The sequence below is a fragment of the Microcebus murinus genome, chromosome 1, assembly GCF_040939455.1.
Source record: "Microcebus murinus isolate Inina chromosome 1, M.murinus_Inina_mat1.0, whole genome shotgun sequence".
Lineage (NCBI taxonomy): Eukaryota > Metazoa > Chordata > Mammalia > Primates > Cheirogaleidae > Microcebus > Microcebus murinus.
The window spans coordinates 144058088-144079210 of record NC_134104.1 but is presented as its reverse complement, the minus strand read 5'-3'; the positions used below and the strand labels follow the sequence as shown (position 1 = coordinate 144079210).

The 21123-nt window shown below is 34.6% G+C and overlaps 1 protein-coding gene across 21 annotated transcripts in view; it reads left to right on the top strand.

The window, feature by feature from the left end:
* Window positions 1-21123, top strand: part of LRRFIP2 (LRR binding FLII interacting protein 2) — a 117774-nt gene that overhangs the window by 54892 nt on the left and 41759 nt on the right. For 12 of the 21 annotated variants that reach the window (XM_020285544.2, XM_020285542.2, XM_020285554.2 and 9 more), the window contains 11 exons: window positions 2365-2421; window positions 2520-2564; window positions 8430-8471; window positions 9995-10060; window positions 11655-11729; window positions 13329-13379; window positions 13461-13505; window positions 14524-14571; window positions 15026-15082; window positions 17419-17487; window positions 19510-19599. The exons of 6 other annotated variants lie outside the window; for them this stretch is intronic. In XM_020285544.2, the coding sequence (XP_020141133.1) occupies window positions 2365-2421; window positions 2520-2564; window positions 8430-8471; window positions 9995-10060; window positions 11655-11729; window positions 13329-13379; window positions 13461-13505; window positions 14524-14571; window positions 15026-15082; window positions 17419-17487; window positions 19510-19599 (645 nt within the window). The remainder of the gene's footprint in view (window positions 1-2364; window positions 2422-2519; window positions 2565-8429; window positions 8472-9994; window positions 10061-11654; window positions 11730-13328; window positions 13380-13460; window positions 13506-14523; window positions 14572-15025; window positions 15083-17418; window positions 17488-19509; window positions 19600-21123) is intronic. 3 more of the 21 variants (XM_012745387.3, XM_020285552.2, XM_020285561.2) reach the window with 3 other exon arrangements.

Here is a 21123-nt window from a genome sequence, read left to right as displayed (position 1 = left end):
CTGCTGTCCAGTATGGTATCCACTAGCCACATGTAGATAATTAAACTCAAATTGACTCAAATTAAGTAAAATTTAAAATTTAGTTTTTCAGTTGCACTTCCATCATTTCAACTGCTTAGTAGTCACATGTGGCTAGTGGCTACCGTATTAGTACAAATATAGAACATTTACATTGCCACTAAGTTCTATTGCCTAGTACTTACTTAAGGTACAGTTTATGACTATAAACTATATTCTCGGTCCAAATTAAGTGGCTTATATGGGGTTTATATTTTACTCTGTAGTTTCCTGAAGTCTTTTAGGCTAATTTTTCAAATGAAGCTAAAATGAAAAGCTGTTTAAATATAGAAGTACTGTAGATTAAAACTTAATGTGGTATTTTAATTTAGAATTATTTTCATAATTGGCAAAATTGAAAATAAATATAAATTCTTCTGTCTTTTGCTGCATCTTTGATAGGATGTGCTCTTTAGATGAATTTTTAAAAAGTGCTCTTGTGTGGTAGATGAAATAAAAAGAAAGGATAGAATAAAGGGAAGGTTGGACATTAAACCATGTATTTCACCCTAGTATCCCAAATAATACTGGGAGGGGCATGTAAAATTAACTCACATCTTTAGTGCAAGGCTTTTAAAACTAAACAAGCTAATTAGCCTAAAACTGGTTACCCTGAACCCACCTTGCTGGACTAATGCACATGCCCCCAAAACTTTTGTGGTATCACGTGATAAAGGGAAGAAATTTGCTTGGTTTCTTGCAGACCGCATGTGTTTGTTGCATAACAAAAAATGTAAATCAGTGATGAATTCCTAAAGATCAGAACACTTGATTGGAAATTGAATCATAGTGGCTCTTATAAACAGAATTCAGAACAGATTTGATCAGATGCATCTGTGTATGCAATAGATGTCAACCAAGATTTTTTTGGAGTTATCCTAAAAAATTGTAACCAAAATAGGGATTAAACTGTGGTGTTTCAGTTGAATTACTGTTTCTATTTTGAAATGTTTAGTCAGACTTAGCCACATCTATTTGTTCCGCTGGTGTAATGATCATGCTGGATTGCCATGGAGTGATGAGGCATTGATTGATTCATTTTGGCATTGATAAGTTGTGAGCCCAGTTGGACAGTTGTGTGTAGATTTTTAGTCAGTGCAAATTACTTTAACACCTTGGACTCTGAAATTCTAAAAGATCAGAAATTCCTTACAGTTTCAGGTGATTAGGTTCTAGGGTCTAGCCATTTGTTTCACGTGACTCAAGCCTTAATGCTCCATTGCTAATAGCTGAATATGGTAAAGTTTAGCATTGCATTTAATTTAGTCAACTGTTAGGCTATGGGTTCTTTTTGTTTTTTTAAAATCTGCTTAAGGCATGACTCCTAAAATAACTTTACGAGGGCCGGGTGGTGGCTCACGCCTGTAATCCTAGCACTCTGGGAGGCCGAGGTGGGCGGATTGCTCGAGGTCAGGAGTTCAACACCAGCCTGAGCAAGAGCGAGACCCCATCTCTACTAAAAATAGAAAGAAATTAATTGGCCAACTAATATGTATAGAAAAAATTAGCCGGGCATGGTGGCGCATGCCTGTAGTCCCAGCTACTCGGGAGGCTGAGGCAGTAGGATTGCTTGAGCCCAGGAGTTTGAGGTTGCTGTGAGCTAGGCTGACGCCACGGCACTCACTCTAGGTTGGGCAACAAAGTGAGACTCTGTCTCAAAAAAAAAAAAAAAGAAAAGAAAAGAAAAGAAAAGAACTTCACCAACTTTATGTAATATCTTGTAAGCACAGGAAGTTTTTCTTACTAACAACACATACTCAGGGTCTTGTTAATTGGACAGAATTGGATGATCTTGCACCTAGTTTTTTTCTAGTTGGTGAAAGGAAAAAAAAGAAATCTTTACAGTGAGCACAGAATTATAACCCAGGTATTTTTAAAGCAATATACTGTCTTCTTAAAATATATCTATGATAAAGTAAACATTTATTTCTGCCCACATAAACTTAACATTCACAATGAAAAAAGTAGATGTATGCCTATTTTTAATGCTGAACCCAACGTCTCTTTGTTAAATATACTTGCATAGTTTGATATCTTGGTATATTGAGCTTTCTTGGTCATATATAGATTACATCCTACAAGTGGTCAGACATACATTTACTTGATAAAACAAAAACATTGCCAAGATTATTTATGTTCTTTTCTAACTAAAGAATGTGGTTGCCCCATAGCTAAGTTATCTAAACCTAACTGCTCTCTAAGGAAGTGTTGCTGGGCTGTTAGCTGACTGATCTTTACTCAGTTGTTCTGATAAACTATCTGTTCAGTGATTAACTCTCCACATACTTTCTCCTTTTCCTTTCCCAGGAAGATTCGGAAAGGGCCAGGTATTCCCACCGGTCCAGTCATCATCGTCCTTATCTGGTTTGTAATAATCTACAAACTTGCCCCTAATAGTTTTCCTCATTAACTTCATGTAGTCACTCACAAACTTTTACTATGTTTGTTTTTATTTTTATCAGGGAGTTGAGGATGCAATGTCCATTCGAAGTCTTGGCAGTCACAGGGTTGGTATTTTAAGTTGTTTACACCATAGTAGCAAAGCTTATGTGCGAGCTTTCTTCAGCATCATTGCCTAAATAATCTGATGATGTTCATATATTCCTTTGCCTTTTTTAAAAAAAGTAGTAACTGTTGGCAAAGTCCTTTCATTGAAAAGTGATGCTTTCTCTCAAATTATTGCTATGAGTAAATCAATTCTAAAATCATGAGTATTTTAATCTATTAACATATCTATTCTCTTTTTCTGTAGGATTTGATTTTGGAAAAGTATCACAAAATAATAAGATTGATTTTATGGAATAGCATCTGTTTGGTTCTAACTTTCAGGTTTTCCTACTTTCCTATTAAAAAATGACTATTAAGTGAGAAACAGCTTTGGTGGTTGGGTGGCTAATTATAATTTTATTACATGGAAAAATTAAGCTATTGATTTGAAAAATTCCCTGTATATGTATAGGAATTATCATGCTTCAACATTTTGATTAATATTTTATAGAATATCTGAGATTTTCTGGTGTGGATTGTTATAAGTCAAGATAAATGAGAAGTTCCTTCTTAAAGACCTGCATATTGTGCTGAGACCCTGATCTCTCAAAGAATTTGCTTTAAGTCTTAAAGCAGTGCTTTTAATTTGCACATTGATAATGCTGTATATATGCTTACATTTACATTTTTATCCATGAGATTTTTATCATGTTGAGGTCTATATTTGTCAATTTTGTCTAACTCTAATTTTCTTTCTACCTTGTATAATGTATAAAAATACACTATGATAAACTGAGTGTGTTCTGGCGTACTAGTATAGTTATTGACATGTTTGCGTTCATAAATAGTCTTTCATGCTGGTTATTTTTCTTGTTGGTGAATGTAATCTGTCTTTTCAGAGTAAGTTAGTAAACTAATTTTTGAATCATAAATATTTCAGTCACAAAACATTCATTTTTAGAGACAGGGTCTTATTCTGTTTCCCAGGGTACAGTGGTATAGTCATAGCTCATTGCAGTCCCGAACTCCTGGGCTTAAGCAGTCTTCCCACCTCAGTCTCCCCAGGAGTTAGGACTACAGGTGAATGCCACCATACTTGTCAATTTTTTAATTTTAATTTTTATGAAGATGGGGTCTTGCTATGTTGCCCAGGCTGGTCCCAAACTCCTGGGCTCAAATGGTCCTCAGCCTCCCAAAGTGCTGAGTTTATAGACATGTGCCATCACCATGCCTGTCCTACTCACAAAACTTCAGATTTTTAATAATATTAATGAATATTTTTAGAAATCTAAGATAATTGGCAGCTTAAAAATGATTTTATAGAAGAAAAATTTAGTAAAAAATTCATTATGCTTCTCTCTGGAGCTACAGCACTTTGTTTTTTTCTCTTTAAATATTTTGAAAAGAATTGTATAGGGAGTTAGTAAATAAAAGCTTCCAAGTTGAATTTTAAGGCTGTGAAAATAATCCCCTTCTTGTTTTTAACTTATGGCTTTTTTCTTTGCTTTCCATTAAAATCTTCATAGTGTGAGTTTTCACACAGTTGTTATTAAGCTAGTTATTTTTAAATTTGTATATGACCTTAGGGGAACTTGATTAGTTTAACTTAAAGGTAAAACCAGCTAAATTTGAACTGATTTGGGAGCCTTTAAAACAAATCTGTGAACAAACAAAAATAAATCTGCAGTTAAACTGATAAGGAGTTATATCCCTAGAGTATAAAGTAATCATGTTGATTTTCTTATTATGGCAGTTGTATCATTAAACACATTTAAGATATAATTATAACTCTCCAGTATTTTATTTCATTATATTAATTTTGAAAATTTGTTACTATGGTATAGAATAAAGCTCCCAATATACTTTTTCCATATATCCTTTTCAAAGCATAGCTCCCAGTATTTTTAAAAGTCAGTGTGTGGGCCGGGCATGGTGGCTCACACCTGTAATCCTAGCACTCTGGGAGGCTGAGGCAGGAGGATCGCTCAAGGCCAGGAGTTCAGAACCAGCCTGAGCAAGGGCAAGACACCGTCTCTACTAAAAACAGAAAGAAATTAATTGGCCAACTAAAAATATATATAGAAAAAATTAGCCAGGCATGGTGGCACATGCCTGTAGTCCCAGCTACACAGGAGGCTGAAGCAGAAGGATTGCTTGAGCCTAGAAGTTTGAGGTTGCTGTGAGATAGCTTGACGCCACGGCACTCTAGCCCTGGCAACAGAGTGAGACTGTCTCAAAAAAAAAAAAAAAGAAAAAGTGTGTGAAATTCAAGATTAATAAAAGATCTATATCCTAGAAGAGATTCTAGTACTTTATTATGTGTGAGTGTACACCAACATAGTTTAAATGTTTAGACTTTCCTGAAAATAAGTCTAAAAACTCACTAATATTATCATTTAAAAAGAAATATAATTGAAATTTTCTTGTTTGGTTTTTAACAAAATAATATTGGAAGCTCTAAATTTCCATTAGATTATTTGCTTTTAAAAATAACTTTACCATCTTCATTAAGCTGAAATTGAAATGTGATGGCCTAAATTTTCTTGTGGTTTGCTATATAATTTTGAGGTTATAGTATTTCTTGGGCAGTTATTTAAAAAACTTTATGTGCTGTGTATTAAGAAGTTTAATAATGTTTGAACCTAATATTTGATATATGAATATTAGCAGTACCTGGATGTGAGTGAGGTGCATATATTTATAGTCTTATGCTACATTCTTAGGACTTTGATCTTTCCTCCTGCCCAATTAACTTTCCAGCTACCTTTTTGAAAGGTGGTTTGCCAGAAGCTATTTGGGCTGGAAACATTAGTGTCAATGCTATAGATATTCTGTATAAAAATAAAAAGAGCAAAGGTAGTTCAAGACTGAATGGTAGGGCTGGGGGAGGGAGGATTAACTTAAAGCTGTGAGCTTAGATTGAAACAGTCTATTAGTTATGTGTAATGATTAAATCATTAATAGTATAGAACATCAGTGACTGCCTTAAAAAAATCTTACAGAATGCTTGGTCATTGCTTTATATATTGAAATATAAGGAGACAATAAGGTAGACATCCAAAATTAGAAAATGAAGTGATCTTGAATCAGAGCAGTAGGGGATACATTGTCATTTCTCATCAGTGGAGATTTTTACTCTTACATGCATTCAGTTCCTATTTATATGTCAGTGGCCTTCGTATGATTTTAATGGATTTAATTCTAAAAATATGATTATAATTTTTTTTCATTTACTATTATACTATTTAATTCCATTGAAGAACCTATCGAAAGTATAACTGGGATACTTTGGCACAGAGCCAGTACACCCAAAAGGAAAGACACCGTGATGTGTAGGCCAGAAAAATGTGTGGTGTTAGTATTATGCATTCAGTTGACTTTCAGTGTCCTGGGAATTTGAGAAATAGGTGCTTGCTAACAGATATTGACACTTGCTGAACTTTGTTTCTACAACCTTTTTGCTGTATGTACTTTCTTTCTATTTTGTTTCCATGTGAAAACTTTCAGGTATGTTTGATAGTTGAAAAAATTTAAAAAAATACTATCATATCATATTTGGAAATGTAAACTGAGCCCTTAATATTTTCAGTTTTTCTTCCTTTGATGAATCCTTTTTTTAAAACAACATAAATACCAACTTTCCCTTATTAGCAGGGTTTTTTTTTTTTGTTGCCCAGTTATTCTAATAGTAATTGGTTTGTCCAAATTATGGATTGCCCTACCGGGTAGATACAACAATCTTTTAAATCAGCTGAATCTGCATTAAATTTTGGAAAAGGAAAATTGAAACAGATTATTTCAATTTAGCTTTTTAAATACTTTGCCTATGTAAAATGCCAAGAAATTCGAGAATATCTCTCTTCTGATGCTTGTTTAACTCATGCAGAACCCATCTATCCAGCTTCTTTACCTTGTCCATTTGTTTCAAATGCTCCCATAGTATTGAAATAGTAATGTCAAACCTTGCTAATTGACATGTAGGTTGAGATGGATCTGCTTCCAGTACAGCTTTCAGCTCATCATTATCCATCTTGGTCTCAGGTCATCCACGTGGCTGATTTTCAAGATGAAAATCACCAGAACGTAACTTCTCAAATTATTGATGTACTATTCATTCATTAGCCACATCCTTCCCAAACACTTCATTGTTATTTTGAGCTGTTTGCACTATATTGGTTCCATGATGGAACTCATATTTGAAAATAACAGGAATTTTTGACTTATCCATGGTTTCACAAAAATTGCTCTAAAAAAGTTTGAAAGATAATCACAAGCCAGAATACGTGCTCGAAAGACTGAGGATGTACCTTCATAATAAAAATAAAATAAGAAGTATCAAAGTGAAATGTCAGAGATATCAGCTGTCAAGCTTAGTACTTAAGGAAATTGGACATTTTATACTTAATATAAGAAAAGCATGCAAATGTAGATATTTTGATCCAATACTTTTTGGTATCTACTACAATAACATTTTCAGTGAATTTATACCAGTGGTGAAATTGTACCACTTAACCATTATACCTATGAAATATATGCTTTTTGAGGTTTCTGTATTATCTTTTGTAAATGACCCTCTCAATAGGGGCATAAAGGGATGGGCTATTATTTTTATGTTTTTTTAGAACTAGATTATATAACTTTGTCTTCTAATATATTTTAAGTTTTAAAAAATTGTTATCTATACAATAAGTAATAAATTTTATGCCATGAATCAATATACTAATGTAGATCTGTGTATGTGTGTTCATATGTATAAGTGTGTAAAACATTATTGAAACAAAAGTTTCACAAAATAATATTTATTGTTATTGTGCATAACACCTTCTAAGAAATAAAAGCTGTTTGAACCTGCCAGATTGATTTCATGAACCACTAATGACTTGCCAATGTTACTTAGGAAAAAGTTATTTTAAATTGAGTTTTTGAGTATCATTTCCTAAAATCCTAAATGAATGTAAGAGTTATAAAAGAAAGATATTTTTGCCAAACACAGTATTTAACTATGTGAGGAACTTGTTCATTGTTTTTATTTGTTCTACACATTGACTTTCAAGGTAAAATAGCCTTAAAAATGTAAGCTGGAATGCTTAGAAAACAATGTTAAGAAATCAAAAGTCTACATAGTTATTAAAACTATTTAATTTATTAATATTTTCTTGGATTTGAAATATGGTGTTACACATATTAATTTTTAAAGGATTCTATATGAATTGTGAGTTTTCTGGTCTTACCATGTATTTGGTATATTTTTCTTTGAGTTATATTTAATGTCACACTTGTATATGTACTTTGCATTCCATACTTTGCTCTAAATCTCTCATTTTATTCAGCATTTTCTTGAGGAAGGAAGTTTTTCAGGTGTTTGTACACAAGCAAATCCAAGGGAACTCTTCCCATTTGATGCTGCTATTCTTTTTTGTAAGCTTGATTGTGTCAGTTATGTGCTCCTGCCTTATTGCCTGTCCATTCCTTGCTTTTGTCATTTTTCACAGGATGGGAAATGATGGCAACAGTTACCACAATAAAAAGTAAAGCATCTTTGACCTAAGAATGCTTAAATTCTTGTGTTTAAAGGCTCCCTTATGGCGTTTTGTGCTAAAGTGTACTGAGATTGAATCATCACCATTACTGATTATGAATCTTATTATTTAAAAGAAAAATAAAAATACAGTTTATATACACATACCGGTTAGCAATAATTTATACTATGAATGAGTAGAAGGACTAATAGTCTTTAATTCAAATTATTAGCTTTCATGTTTAATAATTTTTTGCTTTTAAAATAGTGCTGTTTTTTTAATAACTATAAATGTTACTTCTTTCTCTCTTTATTTACATTTCTGAATTTGGAAATAAATCAACTTTCATGTTTTCTTGAAATCCAGTACGATATGCTCAAGGATAGATCATCAAGACTTTCATCATTAGTATGTAGTGCATGACTGTGTGTTTAATGTGGTTTTACTTTATAAACGCCTGTTATGCTAATCATAGATTCTGACTTTTATGGCTTTTTAGTGATCTTTTAGGGAAAATGTTTAACTAGCAAAGCAAAAACTATTGTTTTACAATTGTGACATAATTTATCATTTGAATAGTAATTTTTTCCTAAAGGAATTTCAGGATTTGATAAATGTATTTTCTTCCCTCTTGAGGACCAAGATTTGTAGTAACATTTTTTTTTTTAAATGATGAGCCACCTACCTAACACATAGTCATTGCCCTGAAAGACCTGTTTCTGACAGAGAACTGAACTACAGTAGCATAGGTCCAACTGTGTTTCTTGTGATGTGTCACAAGGTATCGTGTGAAGTTATTAAACAGAAAACATCCAGTAGTCAGAGATGACATATAAGACATCACTTATTGTCAGGCATTTTGTTTTGATTTGATTTGTTTTAATATGGTATGTCATATTAACCAAGGAAGTTTAACTTACAGCTTGTTTTTTTGTGTTAATATTATGTTAGTAGGTTTTCTGAGTTTCTAGACTATATAGATATCTCTTAAAATGTTGAGAGTAATATATAAAAGGAAAGATATGTATTTAAGAAAGGAAAAATAAGTTTATAATCATCGATTTGGGATCTAGCTATGCATATATGAAATGGTTCGTCTAGAGTAGACAGTCTGTTGCCTTTGGCTGTTGATAGGTAGAGCATTTCTAGCTGTAACCCCTCATTTCAGGCAAGCAGCATATGTACCTAGATTGGATTTCTTGTCTACCAATTGATCTATTTAGTAGTATTGCTGTCATTTATCCGCCCCCCCCCGCCCCCCGCCAATCCATACACTTGGCTTTGTACTCCTTGGAGAAGTTAAATACTGAGACAGTCCTGTCTTCAAAGGACCCTTGTAGAAGGTGACCATTTAGTAAAGCTGCTGCTATGCTGGGCAATCCATACCATCTTGGCTGTTTTCCTCCTGAGCAACACATGTTCTGTGCCCACTAACTTGAGTTAAAAGTACTGTCTGGGGCAATGCAATGTCATGTTCTTTGTTCTTTCAGTCCCATTTTGGTTGATCCATAGTAGTATTGCTTTTTGGCCTTTAGGTAAGGATGACTATAGAAGGAGGTGTGAACTCTCTTGTCACCTATACCTTTATAAAGAAGAGAGAGGGACTCAAATGAGATGTGGGTTGAAGATCCCTATAGATATCCTGATTGGCTCTAAGTCTTATTCATTTTTTTTTTAGCTAGCCAGACATTGAGCTGGATGCTAGGCACAGTCTAGGGGGTTGGTGAAGGGGAATGCAAATGTATAGAGAGGCCATATATCTTAGCTAGTCAAATGCAGCAAATCATTTACTAACAAGTGGGAAATAGATTGCATGTAAACTACTCTGTGTCTTATGTAAACCTTTGTATAATTTTAAGGTGAATTTTATTAAATTATTTTTATAATTTCACTTATGATCATTAAAATTAACTTAAAATATTTGCTTCCAGAATCATTCTTACAGTCAGTCTTCTGGAATGAAAAAGAGGTCTTCTGGTTCTCGTAAAGACCTGCTGGTTAGTTCTGTTGTGTCTCATATCATAATACATTGATTACTTTTAGGGAACTTAAGAATTACGACTGCTTTGGTGTGCTCCTAAGCCATTATTGAAACTTGATAATTTACTGAAACATTATTTATCAGAACCTTATGAAAAATAATTTTGTTGTCATTTACAAGATTTAATATCAAGTTAAAATATACTAATCCCAGGGGCTAAAGTTTGTAAGGTATCTCAAGAAACTCATTAACAAGTATTTTCATTTGTGAACCATCGTTTGGAATATACCTCAAGAATGGGTTTAGTGAGATTCTCATCCTTATTTTAGAAATTTGAACTGATCTAGTTATGGTATTATAGGCAGTACCAAACTCACAAATAGGTTTCATTCTGAAAGTTTGTTTCTTGGGAACTTGAAATGCATTTTCTGATAGAAACAATAAATATGTAATGGCAGAGTTCTCATGTTAGCTTACAGAAATCTCTTTAACCTATAATGTAATTAAACTATAGAATTAATATACTCTCTATTCCAGCCACCTTGCTAAGTGACATTTCTGTGGAGGAAAAATGTCTACAGAATGCCCATATGGTGCGCTAGGAAAACCTCTTTCCTGTTAGGTTGCAAAAGTACTGGCAAAGGAAGTGCAGTCCCATGCTGCCAGCCAGTTCAGGGTTCCCATGATAGGGGTCAGGTGAGGGTTGGGAGCCTTTGGATGGTAGAAGGGAGGAGAGAAGAGAGAATGGAGAGGACATTAACAAGAGGCCCTGGATTGTGTGGTTTTGGGATCTCTGGGGAGAGAGGAGCCATGGTGCTAGTTGAGGGTATGAATGGGAAGTGGTGCAGGAGGGCAGGGCCAGGAGTGGTAGGGCTGCCGTGGTTGGAGGCGTGTCCCTGACTGTAGTGTCAACAGTGGAGAAGGAGACTTTTAAGTTCAGAGATTGCCTAAATTTGCTTAACTTTGAGTAAAAAAGATGGTTAGAGAAGTTGAAAAGGGAATTTTATAGATAATTTTCTCTGCTTCAGAGAACCAGAGTGTATAAAATTATTGTTTGTTTTATGCAGTGTGTTAAAAATGAACATGCCGTAGATATTTTAGACCAAACCATATTTATTGCATTCTCTTTCTCTTTTTGGTAATTTAATTTGATCAGTTTCGTTTGACAAATACTGAGACTATGAAAAGTTTGGAACCAAATATAGCAACTCTTAATTATTTCTTGGCTTTGCCAAAGGGATTATAAAAGTGGTAATTATTCAGTTATCCTGTCCTGGTGTTTTCAAGGACATTCTTAAGCATGACATAAGAGTAAATCAATTATTTCCATTCCATTTTGTCTGGGAGTTTACTGTCTTGATTTTAAAGTAAAAAAAATTAGTAATCACTTGGTTTGAAAACAAATTTTAATACCAGTCTTTTTTGAGGGACTTGAAATAATTGTTACTTTGATTTTTACTTAATATGATCTAATGATTTAAAGGCTTTTGGGGGGGAGGAGAAGGAGTTTGGCAATGTCATATTTTGTGTTTGCTCAGATTTTGCTTTTTTGTGTTGTTAGGTTAATAATATTTAACCTAAGAAAAATGTGTTTAATTTTGCTTTTACAGAGTGGCCTGTACTTTGACCAGAGAAATTATAGCAGTCTTAGACATAGCAAACCCACCTCTGCCTACTACACTCGGGTTTGTTGGTTTTTGGCTTCATGTGTTATTCACCTTTAACACTTTTCTAATCTCCTGTTTTGCATTTTGACTAGTTATAACTAATCTATAAATGGTTACATATATATTAGTTTTTGGTAACTTATTTTGTACAGTCTGTGTGAGTGTCTTTAAAAAACAGAAACTAATAAATCACCAAGTTTGTAAATGACTACCATTTTTTTTTTCAATTTTTTTATTTGTTTGTTTTAGAGACAGGGTCTCGCTCTGTCACTCAGGCTGGAGTGCAGTGGTGTGATCATTTCTAACTTCATCCTTGAACTCCTGGGCTCAAGTGGTCCTCCCACCTCAGCCTCTGAGTAGCTGGGACTATAGGCGTGCGCCACCACACCTGGCTAATTTAAAAATTTTTTTGTAGAGACAGAGGTCTCACTATGTTGCCCAGGCTGGTCTCCTGACCTTAAGTGATCCTCTTATCTCCGCCTCTCAAAGTACTGGGATTACAGGCATGAGTCATTGTGCCTGGCTATCAGTTTTTTTAATAAGAATTTTTAAATATACAAAAAAGTTTAAAGAATTATATAGCAAACACATATACCTACCATTTAAATTTTGCAATTTATTATATTTCCTTTATCACATGATTATCTATCTATTCATCCCTTCTTCCATCCATCAATTCATCTTATTATTTGATTCATTTCAAAATAAATTGTAGGTTTCTATATACTTAATGGTGGGTACACTTTCAAAAAGCTTTCATGTGAAAATCTACAATACACAGGGGACAAGAAAAATGTAATTATTTGTTTAATGTTATAATATCTTATTTTTTCAAGGCATCTGACACATCATACATTTAAAACACATTAAATGTATGGCACACAGTACTTTTAAAATAATTCATTTCATAAAACCTGCACACAAAACTTCAGTACTCTTCTTTTTCATATCTGGTTGGGTTTGGTGGAAAAGAACTGAAAATTATGTCCTCAGATGACATCAGGAAAAGAAGATTTAATTCCTTTAAAAAAAAATGCTGTGCCCTCTTAGTGCATGGATTCATTGTGTCTGGTACAATTTATCTGATTAAGGTACTTTGTCCATGGCTTATTTTGAAATACAAAGTTTTCTAGTGTATTTGGAAAAGAGTGTTTGTAGTGATAACTTGGAGCTTATTTATCTGGTTCTCCAATAATCAGTCTAAGCCCGTTGAGAGTGTGTCATGAAATCACTGAAAATATCACAGGAGCTACTGGTGACTGTTGTGGCCTCCTTTAGCCACACTCCCTGTGCCATGGTCCTCTTTTCCTCATTGTTTTCTTAGCTTGCCATTCCATATCCTAACAATAATGTTTAAAGACCAATAGGACATAAACACATTTATAGAAAACTATTCCCAGTTATTTTTCTTATCCTTTACAGTTGGTATTCTAAAACATATCTAATGACTTAAGTTTTTCTTACTTCTTTTGTTTCTTAACCACCTTAACATTCAGGAATTGCTAATGAATTATGGAGTATAAAATCATAAACTTAAGTCTTCTGCTTTAACGTTGGTGAGACCAATTCTTTGTTTTTGTTTCTCTTATTTATTTTGTTTTATTTTTTGTCTGTTAGCAGTCTTCTTCCCTGTACAGTGATCCTCTGGCGACATCTAAGAGTAACAGGGTTAGTACTTTCTGAGGAATGTGTTGCCTTCTGAGCTACCAGTTGCTTTTCTTTGGGTTTAATGATGTGCTTTTTTCATAGGCCTCCCCTACTGCAAATTCTGGTCTGCTGAGAAGTGCCAGTCTGGTTTGTATTTTCCTCTTCCAGTGTGTGCATTGCTGGTGGAGGTCACTGTCATGGCACTAACTCTATGGCTTGATAGCTTTCCTCGAAAATAGTCAAGGTTACATGGCTTTATTCAGAATGTGCTGCCCTGTGCTTAAAATATAAAACTTGTTAAAAACAAGCATATCCCCTTCATAGAGGTGGATACTTCTGGCTATTGATAGTCTTTAATTAGAACCAGTTTTTTAGAGAGAAAATAGATTTGCATGGGTCCCACCACTCTCATATACTTTTGTAATATGGCCGCTCATGCAAGAGATACTGTATTTTTCTTGGGACAGCTATGATCTTGGCCTCGTTAATGCTAGGGTCTAGTAAAGCAAGCTAACTAGAAAAGCAAAAGCAGTAGTTCTATGTAATGTGTGAGTTGTGAGTTGTTTGTTTTTAAGCTATTGTTGGTTGTGTTGTGGCCTGTTCTAGTGGCCTGGGACCCTAAGATTTTATAACTTAATTTTATTGTGATAGTGGGCAAAATACTCTCTGTACCTCAGTTTCCTTTTCTGCCCTGTTTCCTCTTTTGAGGAAATAAATTCATAAATGTTAGTTCAACTAGTTTCGTGACATCATGATCAAAGAAAAAAGTATAACCAGTGCAATTTTTTTTTTTTTTGGAGACAGAGTTTTGTTCTGTTGCCCTGGGTAAAGTGCAGTGGTGTCATCATAGCTCACTGCAGCTTCAAACTCCTGGGCTCAAGTGATCCTCCTGCCTTGGCCTCCCAGAGTGCTAGGATTACAGGCATGAGCCACTGTGCTCTGCCAGCGGAATTTTTTTTTTAAGTTAAGTGTGAGATTGAAATTATAATGAGACTGATGTAGCATACAAATGAATATTATCACCTTTAGAGTTTTCACTTTGGGAGGCTATATACTTACACCATTCTTCAAAACGGTTTTGAGACTGAGTACTGCAAAAAAGTTTAGACATTTTCAAAACAATTTTTATGCTAAATAGATGAATGGAATTTCCTTTGTTCTTTAGGCATCATTGTACAGTGGTGGATCATATAACCCTTATGGTTCTCGAACTGTAAGTCTGCACAGGGGAAGGTGGTAAAGGAGGGGGAAGGTGTTTTTAAGAACAGTTTACTTACTGTTTTAAGAACAGTTTACTTACAAAGAAAAAGTCATTTAATCTGACCTATGATCATTCAGTTAGCCAGCTGTGACTCTCACCCAAGCTGTGAGAAAGTGCCTGCTAGGAATCATGGCTTAAAGTATAAGGGGAATGCATAGAAAAACCTCCTTTCTTATTCATTCATTCCTCTTGAAGAAGTTCTAAGCAGAGCTTCTCAGAGCATCCCCTTCCTCTTTTCTCCCTCCTGCCAAGGGTCGGTGGATCTTGAGGGTAGGAGTGAGGTAGAGTTCTTGACCAGGAAGTAACCTGGGGAATCAGGGGAAAGTTAGGTCTAGGGTGACTAATGTATTCTCAGCAGAAAAAGGACATGATCATTGTAAAACCTTTCTTCTTGGAAACTTTATAGCCATCTGAGTACAGTTACTACTCATCAAGAACAAGTTCGTCCCGAAGCAGTCCGGTGGTGAGCTGTCTAGTCTCTGCATGCTTTAAAGAAAGTTTTGGTTGTTTCATTAATCTGTACTCACTGTTAGAATATTGAAGATGTGGTGTGTTTCACTCTGTCATGCATGGATTATGTAGTTCCGTTAGTACACAAACTCAAGCACTAATTTTTCCTAATTGATGATTTCTGTGTGAATGTGACCTAGTACATAATTCCTTAAATAAGCCTGCAATGAGTGCTGCAAGAAATTTTTAAGTTTTTATATTTGTCATTTGTGTGAAACTTCTTGTCTTTTCAATGGTGATAACTCAATGTATGGGTTGGCTACCCTGTGTTTCTCCTTTCCATCTTCCTGCATTGTACCATCTCACTTGCTCTCTAGCACTTCCGTCAGTCGAGTAGAAGGAGAGGAAAATAAATACTCCAACTTAAGAAAAATTTTATAGAGAATATAAACCTGGGACAATTATGATTACCTAATCTTTCTGCAATATTCATTTATTTTTCAATTTATAAAAACAATATTAGTTAAAGGAAATCCAAAGTAACATTCCCCAGGCCTATCCTTCCCCATTTCCATTCTCCAAATGTAACCTCTGTTTTTATATAGCAGTGCTCTCTATGTTGAATGCAAATGGGTTCATATACTTGCTGTTCCTCAATATGTTTTCTTTGCTTAAAATAGGTTTCTGTATCAGTACATACAGATTTATTTCATTCGTTTTTTTGAACAATAAAACATTTTCTTTAACAAGCAAGCTGTGTCCCTTACTTTCTCCACTTAATGCCTCTTGGGGATAGTTTCATATCAGCACATTCTTTTAAATGGCAATATATTATTCCACTAGTGTGTAAATATACATTTTTAAAACCGTTCTCCTATTAATGGACATTTAGGTTGTCAGATTTTTGCTACTACAGAACACTCTTATCCAAGCATGTTTTTGTGTGCTTGTAAGTACATCTGCATGGTAAATTGCAAATCATGAAATGATGGGATCAAAGGGCATATGCATTTTAGTTATGATGTATATTGCTACATTGCGCATCCAAAAGACTGTACTAATTTACATTCCCAAGGGCAAAGGATGATTTCAGGAATTACCTTGTTATCCTTTATAGTGTCAAAACTGGAGAAATTATTAAAGCAGTTTTTTGATGGTCATCAAAGATTACTTTGTAGAGTAGAATAAGTAAGCTATATGGCCTTTCTTTTACATACATATTTGGCTCAGTTCTGCCATTTCCAGGTGGCACTTCTCAAAAATACCACTCCTATATTTAACAAAAAAAGTGCACAGGGATGTTTAAGGAGATAGAGGCATTTTTTCACATAAGGAGGAAGTTTAATTTTAACCCACCCTGTAATAAAGTTCTACTTGGTAGTTTTGGGGCGTGGTAGCATTTTTAATGTCCCAAGTCTGGTGGGCCCTTGCAAATAAAATTTGATAATATATTTCCCTTTTTTTTTTTTTCTTAAGAGATAGAGTCTTGCTAGGTTGCCCAGCCTAGATTTGAATTTCTTGGCTCAAGTGATCCTCCCCTCTCCCCTGCTCAGCCTCCCACGTAGCTGGGAGGGAGTATAGGCACCCACCACCATGTCTGGCTAATACAAACTGTCTTTCACATTACCTGTACCAGTGAGCTCTCTGCTTCTTGTTTTCAATTAAGTGTAGAATCTTGCCCTTGTAGGCTGGCTAAATCCTATTTTTTCTGCAAGTTGGGTTCACAGTTATTATCTTAGTGATGCCAGAATGGTTTCTTAGTGATGTCAGAATGGAGATAAACTACACATACCAAAGATTAGGCTTTGGCTGATGAAGCAGAAAGAAGACTGCTCCATCTTCAAAACATCTCCACTAGTTGCATAGGAATGAATAAAGGAAAATAAGAATCATCACTTCAGTGTCCTTGTTGGTAGGAAATTCTGTCTTTGACTTATATTATTTTCATTTTAAAATGTTCTTTTGTTTTTCTCTCCCACCCAAACTAAAACAGTAACTATGTTTATTGATCCCTGATAGTATCCAAAAAGGCGTGGAGTTTTAGAAAGCATGAAATCCCTGAATGGTTTTGGCCAGTTTACTCATCACTCCTTCTTTAATTTAACTTAAATAAAAGATAAGGTTCTACTTTATTCTTTGTACTTTTTGGAAATGTCTTTTGCTTTTTCATGACAGTTCATTATGCTTTGTAACAGCTTTTTTGTTTAATAAGACACAATAGATTTTGCAAATTATGCTGCTTACATGAAGTATTTGTATGCTTCCCAAAGCCTTCCCTCATGTGCTTACACCCAAGTAAGACCTGTAGTGAAATTACTTTTTTTCATTATCTGCATTTAACATCTATAGTTTACCAACGATGACAACGCGAGCATTGTGTCTTCTGATCGTGCCAGTCGTGGGCGAAGGGAGAGTGTGGTGAGCGTGGTTTGCATGCAAACAAATACGATGAGTTTTAAAATGACAACAATGTGTGACCACCTGAAATCTATTGGAAAATGAAATTTGCATTTGACAAAATGAGCATTTTCCTCAAATTTAGTTTATAATAATAATCTATCCTATAAACATGCTCTTGAGAATACATACTCTATGGGCTGTACAAGCAAGCTTTCATTAATAACTTGCCTGTTCATATCTCTTATGTTGGGTCATTATTTAAAAAGTTTTCACTTTTTATTCTTTGTAGCTGTTTTATGTACATGCATTTGTATGTACAGTTCACCAAGTTTCTCAAGCAAAATTAATGCTTCTATATTGTGTAAAATGCCTAAATATAGATTACAAAATCATATTGCCATAAATGGCTTTATTTACTGTTGTGTTTAAGTTTAGCCAATGTTTATCCATCTGTTAAGACCTGTGAACTTTTTAAGAGTTGCTGATGGCAAAATTTAAAAATTCTAGTCTCAGATGTTCAAATAGATAATAATTGTAGATGCAGAAAATAGCTATGCTGGGATACAAATGATATAATTTCAGGTTATTCTTTTATGAAACTTGAAATTGTACAGTTTTAAAGCTGTTGACATTTTTGTTATATTTAAGAAACTGATATGGAAATTACATTGTTTTGGATGACATGTCTGTTTAGAGCTAGAATAAGGAGCCCTGAGAAGCTATAATTCCTTTAAGAAAAATAGAATGCCATTTAATATGTCATGTTATGTGAAGGATTGTAAATTTGAGTTTTTGTAGAGAAAGGGGAACACCAAATGTTTGTGTGATTTGTTGCCAAAAATTCATTTATCTAATTAGAGCAGTTGTGGTCCTTTAGCAAACTAATTAATGCTCTTGTTCTCAGCTGAAGGAGAAAGAATAAGCCACAATACCTGAAAGCATCTTGGAAAGCAGTGGAGTGGAAAGGGCAGGGACTTTAAAAAATAATAATGACTTTAAAATAGTGGCTTGCATCCACTTCTACCTATGAGTTTTGTGAATGGCAGTTTCTTCTTTATAGGTAGTCTTAATGTATGGATTAAATGAATTAGCTGAGGTGTAAGGAATAGCTGTTGAGTGAGATACAAAATATTCACTTATTTATTAATTCAGTTAATGTTTATGGAGTATCTATTGTATTTTGAGGCATTGTGTTAAATGCTAGGAATAATTTGGTAAGCCAGACAGATCAAATTTCTGATTTTATGGAGCTTATATCCTAATGAAAGAGATAGACCATAAGCTAGTGAAGAAAAGAACAAAAAGAAATCCCAGGGACTGTTATGTGATTAGGGAACATTTAGGAGTGCGTATCCCTTTGGATGAGGTGGTCAGAGACGCTTCTCTGAGAAGTGATCTTTGAACTAAGACCCGAAAGGTTAGGAGCCAGCTACTTGTAGAGCTGCAAGAGCTTTTTAGGCCAGTGCCAAGGCCTAAGGTGGAAAAGAACTGGATGTGTTTAGGGAAGCAGAAAGAGGCCAGTATGGTTCCTTTCCTTCATTATTTTGTCCTGTATTTCCTGGTCTTTGGGAATATGAAAAAGAAGGAAGTGTGGAAACTGGGTAAAAGGTGCAGTAAGCACCCTGCAAATAAGTCTGCATTCAGCATACATATTCTTAACAGAGTTGGTTAGGTATAATGAATAATAGACTCTGTGAAATATAGTAGAGGGTGTCAGTACATACTAGAAACCTCCCCGTTGAGGGTGATGAATGTCTTAAACATGAGAGATTTGCTGGTTCTCAGACAGTAAATGATCTCTGTAGCATAGACTCTAGTTAAGATGGGAAAAGAAGTTTACTTTAGGGAGCTGTGATTTCATTTAGGAACCCCTCTTTTACTTTTTTGAGTAGGTTAATTACAGCAGTTTCCTCATTTCATTTCATAATACTTTCTCACACACTAATATTTAAAAAACCTTTCCCCCTATTGGCCAATGTTCTTATCTTTTTCTTCTCTCTTTTCTTAAGTTTTAAAGCATCTCATTTTTTATACTGAAAGGTTTCTGCTGCTGATTATTTTAGTCGCCGCAATCATAGGGGAAGTGTTGTCTCTGAGGTGGATGACATCAGTATCCCAGATTTGACCAGTGTGAGTGTATATCGCATGGGGTGGTTATGTTGTCTCAGGCTTGTGACTAACGGCTAACACATTATTAGCTATTTTAAAATTAAGAACTTGATTTACTGCCTAGAAGTTATTTATTTGGACATGCTAACATAAAATACAGTTATTTGTTTTGGAATGCATTCATTAATGTCCTTTTTTTAAAAAAACTTTTTTTCCTGTGGGAATTTTCCCTCATAGAACCCATCAGCAGCTTCAACAGTTATCAGTATTTTACCAATTTTGTTTCATTGATTTCTTCTCCTTTCTGTCCTTTTTTTCTGAATTATTTTAAAGCAATTCCACGTATCATGTCCTTTTCCAATAAATAGTTCAATATGTATCTCTGAGATTTTTTTCAGATCTATTATGCCATTATTATACCGAATGAAATAAAAAAATAATTCCTTAATATCATCTAATAGCTGGCCCTTATTTACACATTCCTGATTGATTAAAAAATCCTTTTCCCTTTTGGTTTTAATGAGTCTGTAAAGTTATAGGTAGGCTTTGAAAAATGAATAATAAAATATACCCTTCAGTAAAGTGTCACTAATTTGTAGTAACTGGGAAGAATCTGAATAGATTTTAAAAATTTGAATTATGGCATTGCTTTGAAGAAGTGTGCCTATCCAGGCCGGGCGTGGTGGCTCACACCTATGATCCTAGCACTCTGGGAGGCCAAGGTGGGCGGATTGCTCGAGGTCAGGAGTTCGAAACCAGCCTGAGCAAGAGCGAGACCCCATCTCTACTATAAATAGAAAGAAATTAATTGGCCAACTAATATATATAGAAAAAATTAGCCTGGCATGGTGGCGCATGCCTGTAGTCCCAGCTACTCGGGAGGCTGAGGCAGTAGGATTACTTGAGCACAGCAGTTTGAGGTTGCTGTGAGTTAGGCTGACACCATGGCACTCACTCTAGCCTGAGCAACAAAGTGAGACTCTGTCTCAAAAAAACAAAAAAATATGAGATACATCAAAAAAAATATATATATATATGTATATATATATATATATATATAAAGTGTGCCTATCCATTGCTTTCACAGTGATGGGGAAGTGAATTTAGGAAAGATTGTCCAGTAGAGATACCTTAGGGCATTTGTTTTAATGAATAAACTCCAGCCAACAAATTAGGATCTGCCTGCTGATCTCAGTTACAGGCTGATTTTCTCTCTGTGACACCCTCCATTGCTGGCATTAATGTTGTTTTGCCAAGGGACCAATGCTGTCCTGATTGTCACACACTTTGGAGAGGATAAGAGGTGGTATTTCTTAATAGAAAAGTTAGACATAACTTTTTAATGAAGAGATAATTATTTACAATTGGCATTTCACTAGTTGTATTTAAATAGCTATTTCTGGACTATTTTAATCTTAGAAAATAGTTTTAAGTGTGGATTCCAGATCATTGGTTCTCAAGTCTGGCTGTGTGACCCACAGCAATGTATCATCTTGCTGTGGGTCGATTCAAGGACTCTCTCTGCATACAAAGTTAGAAGACTTC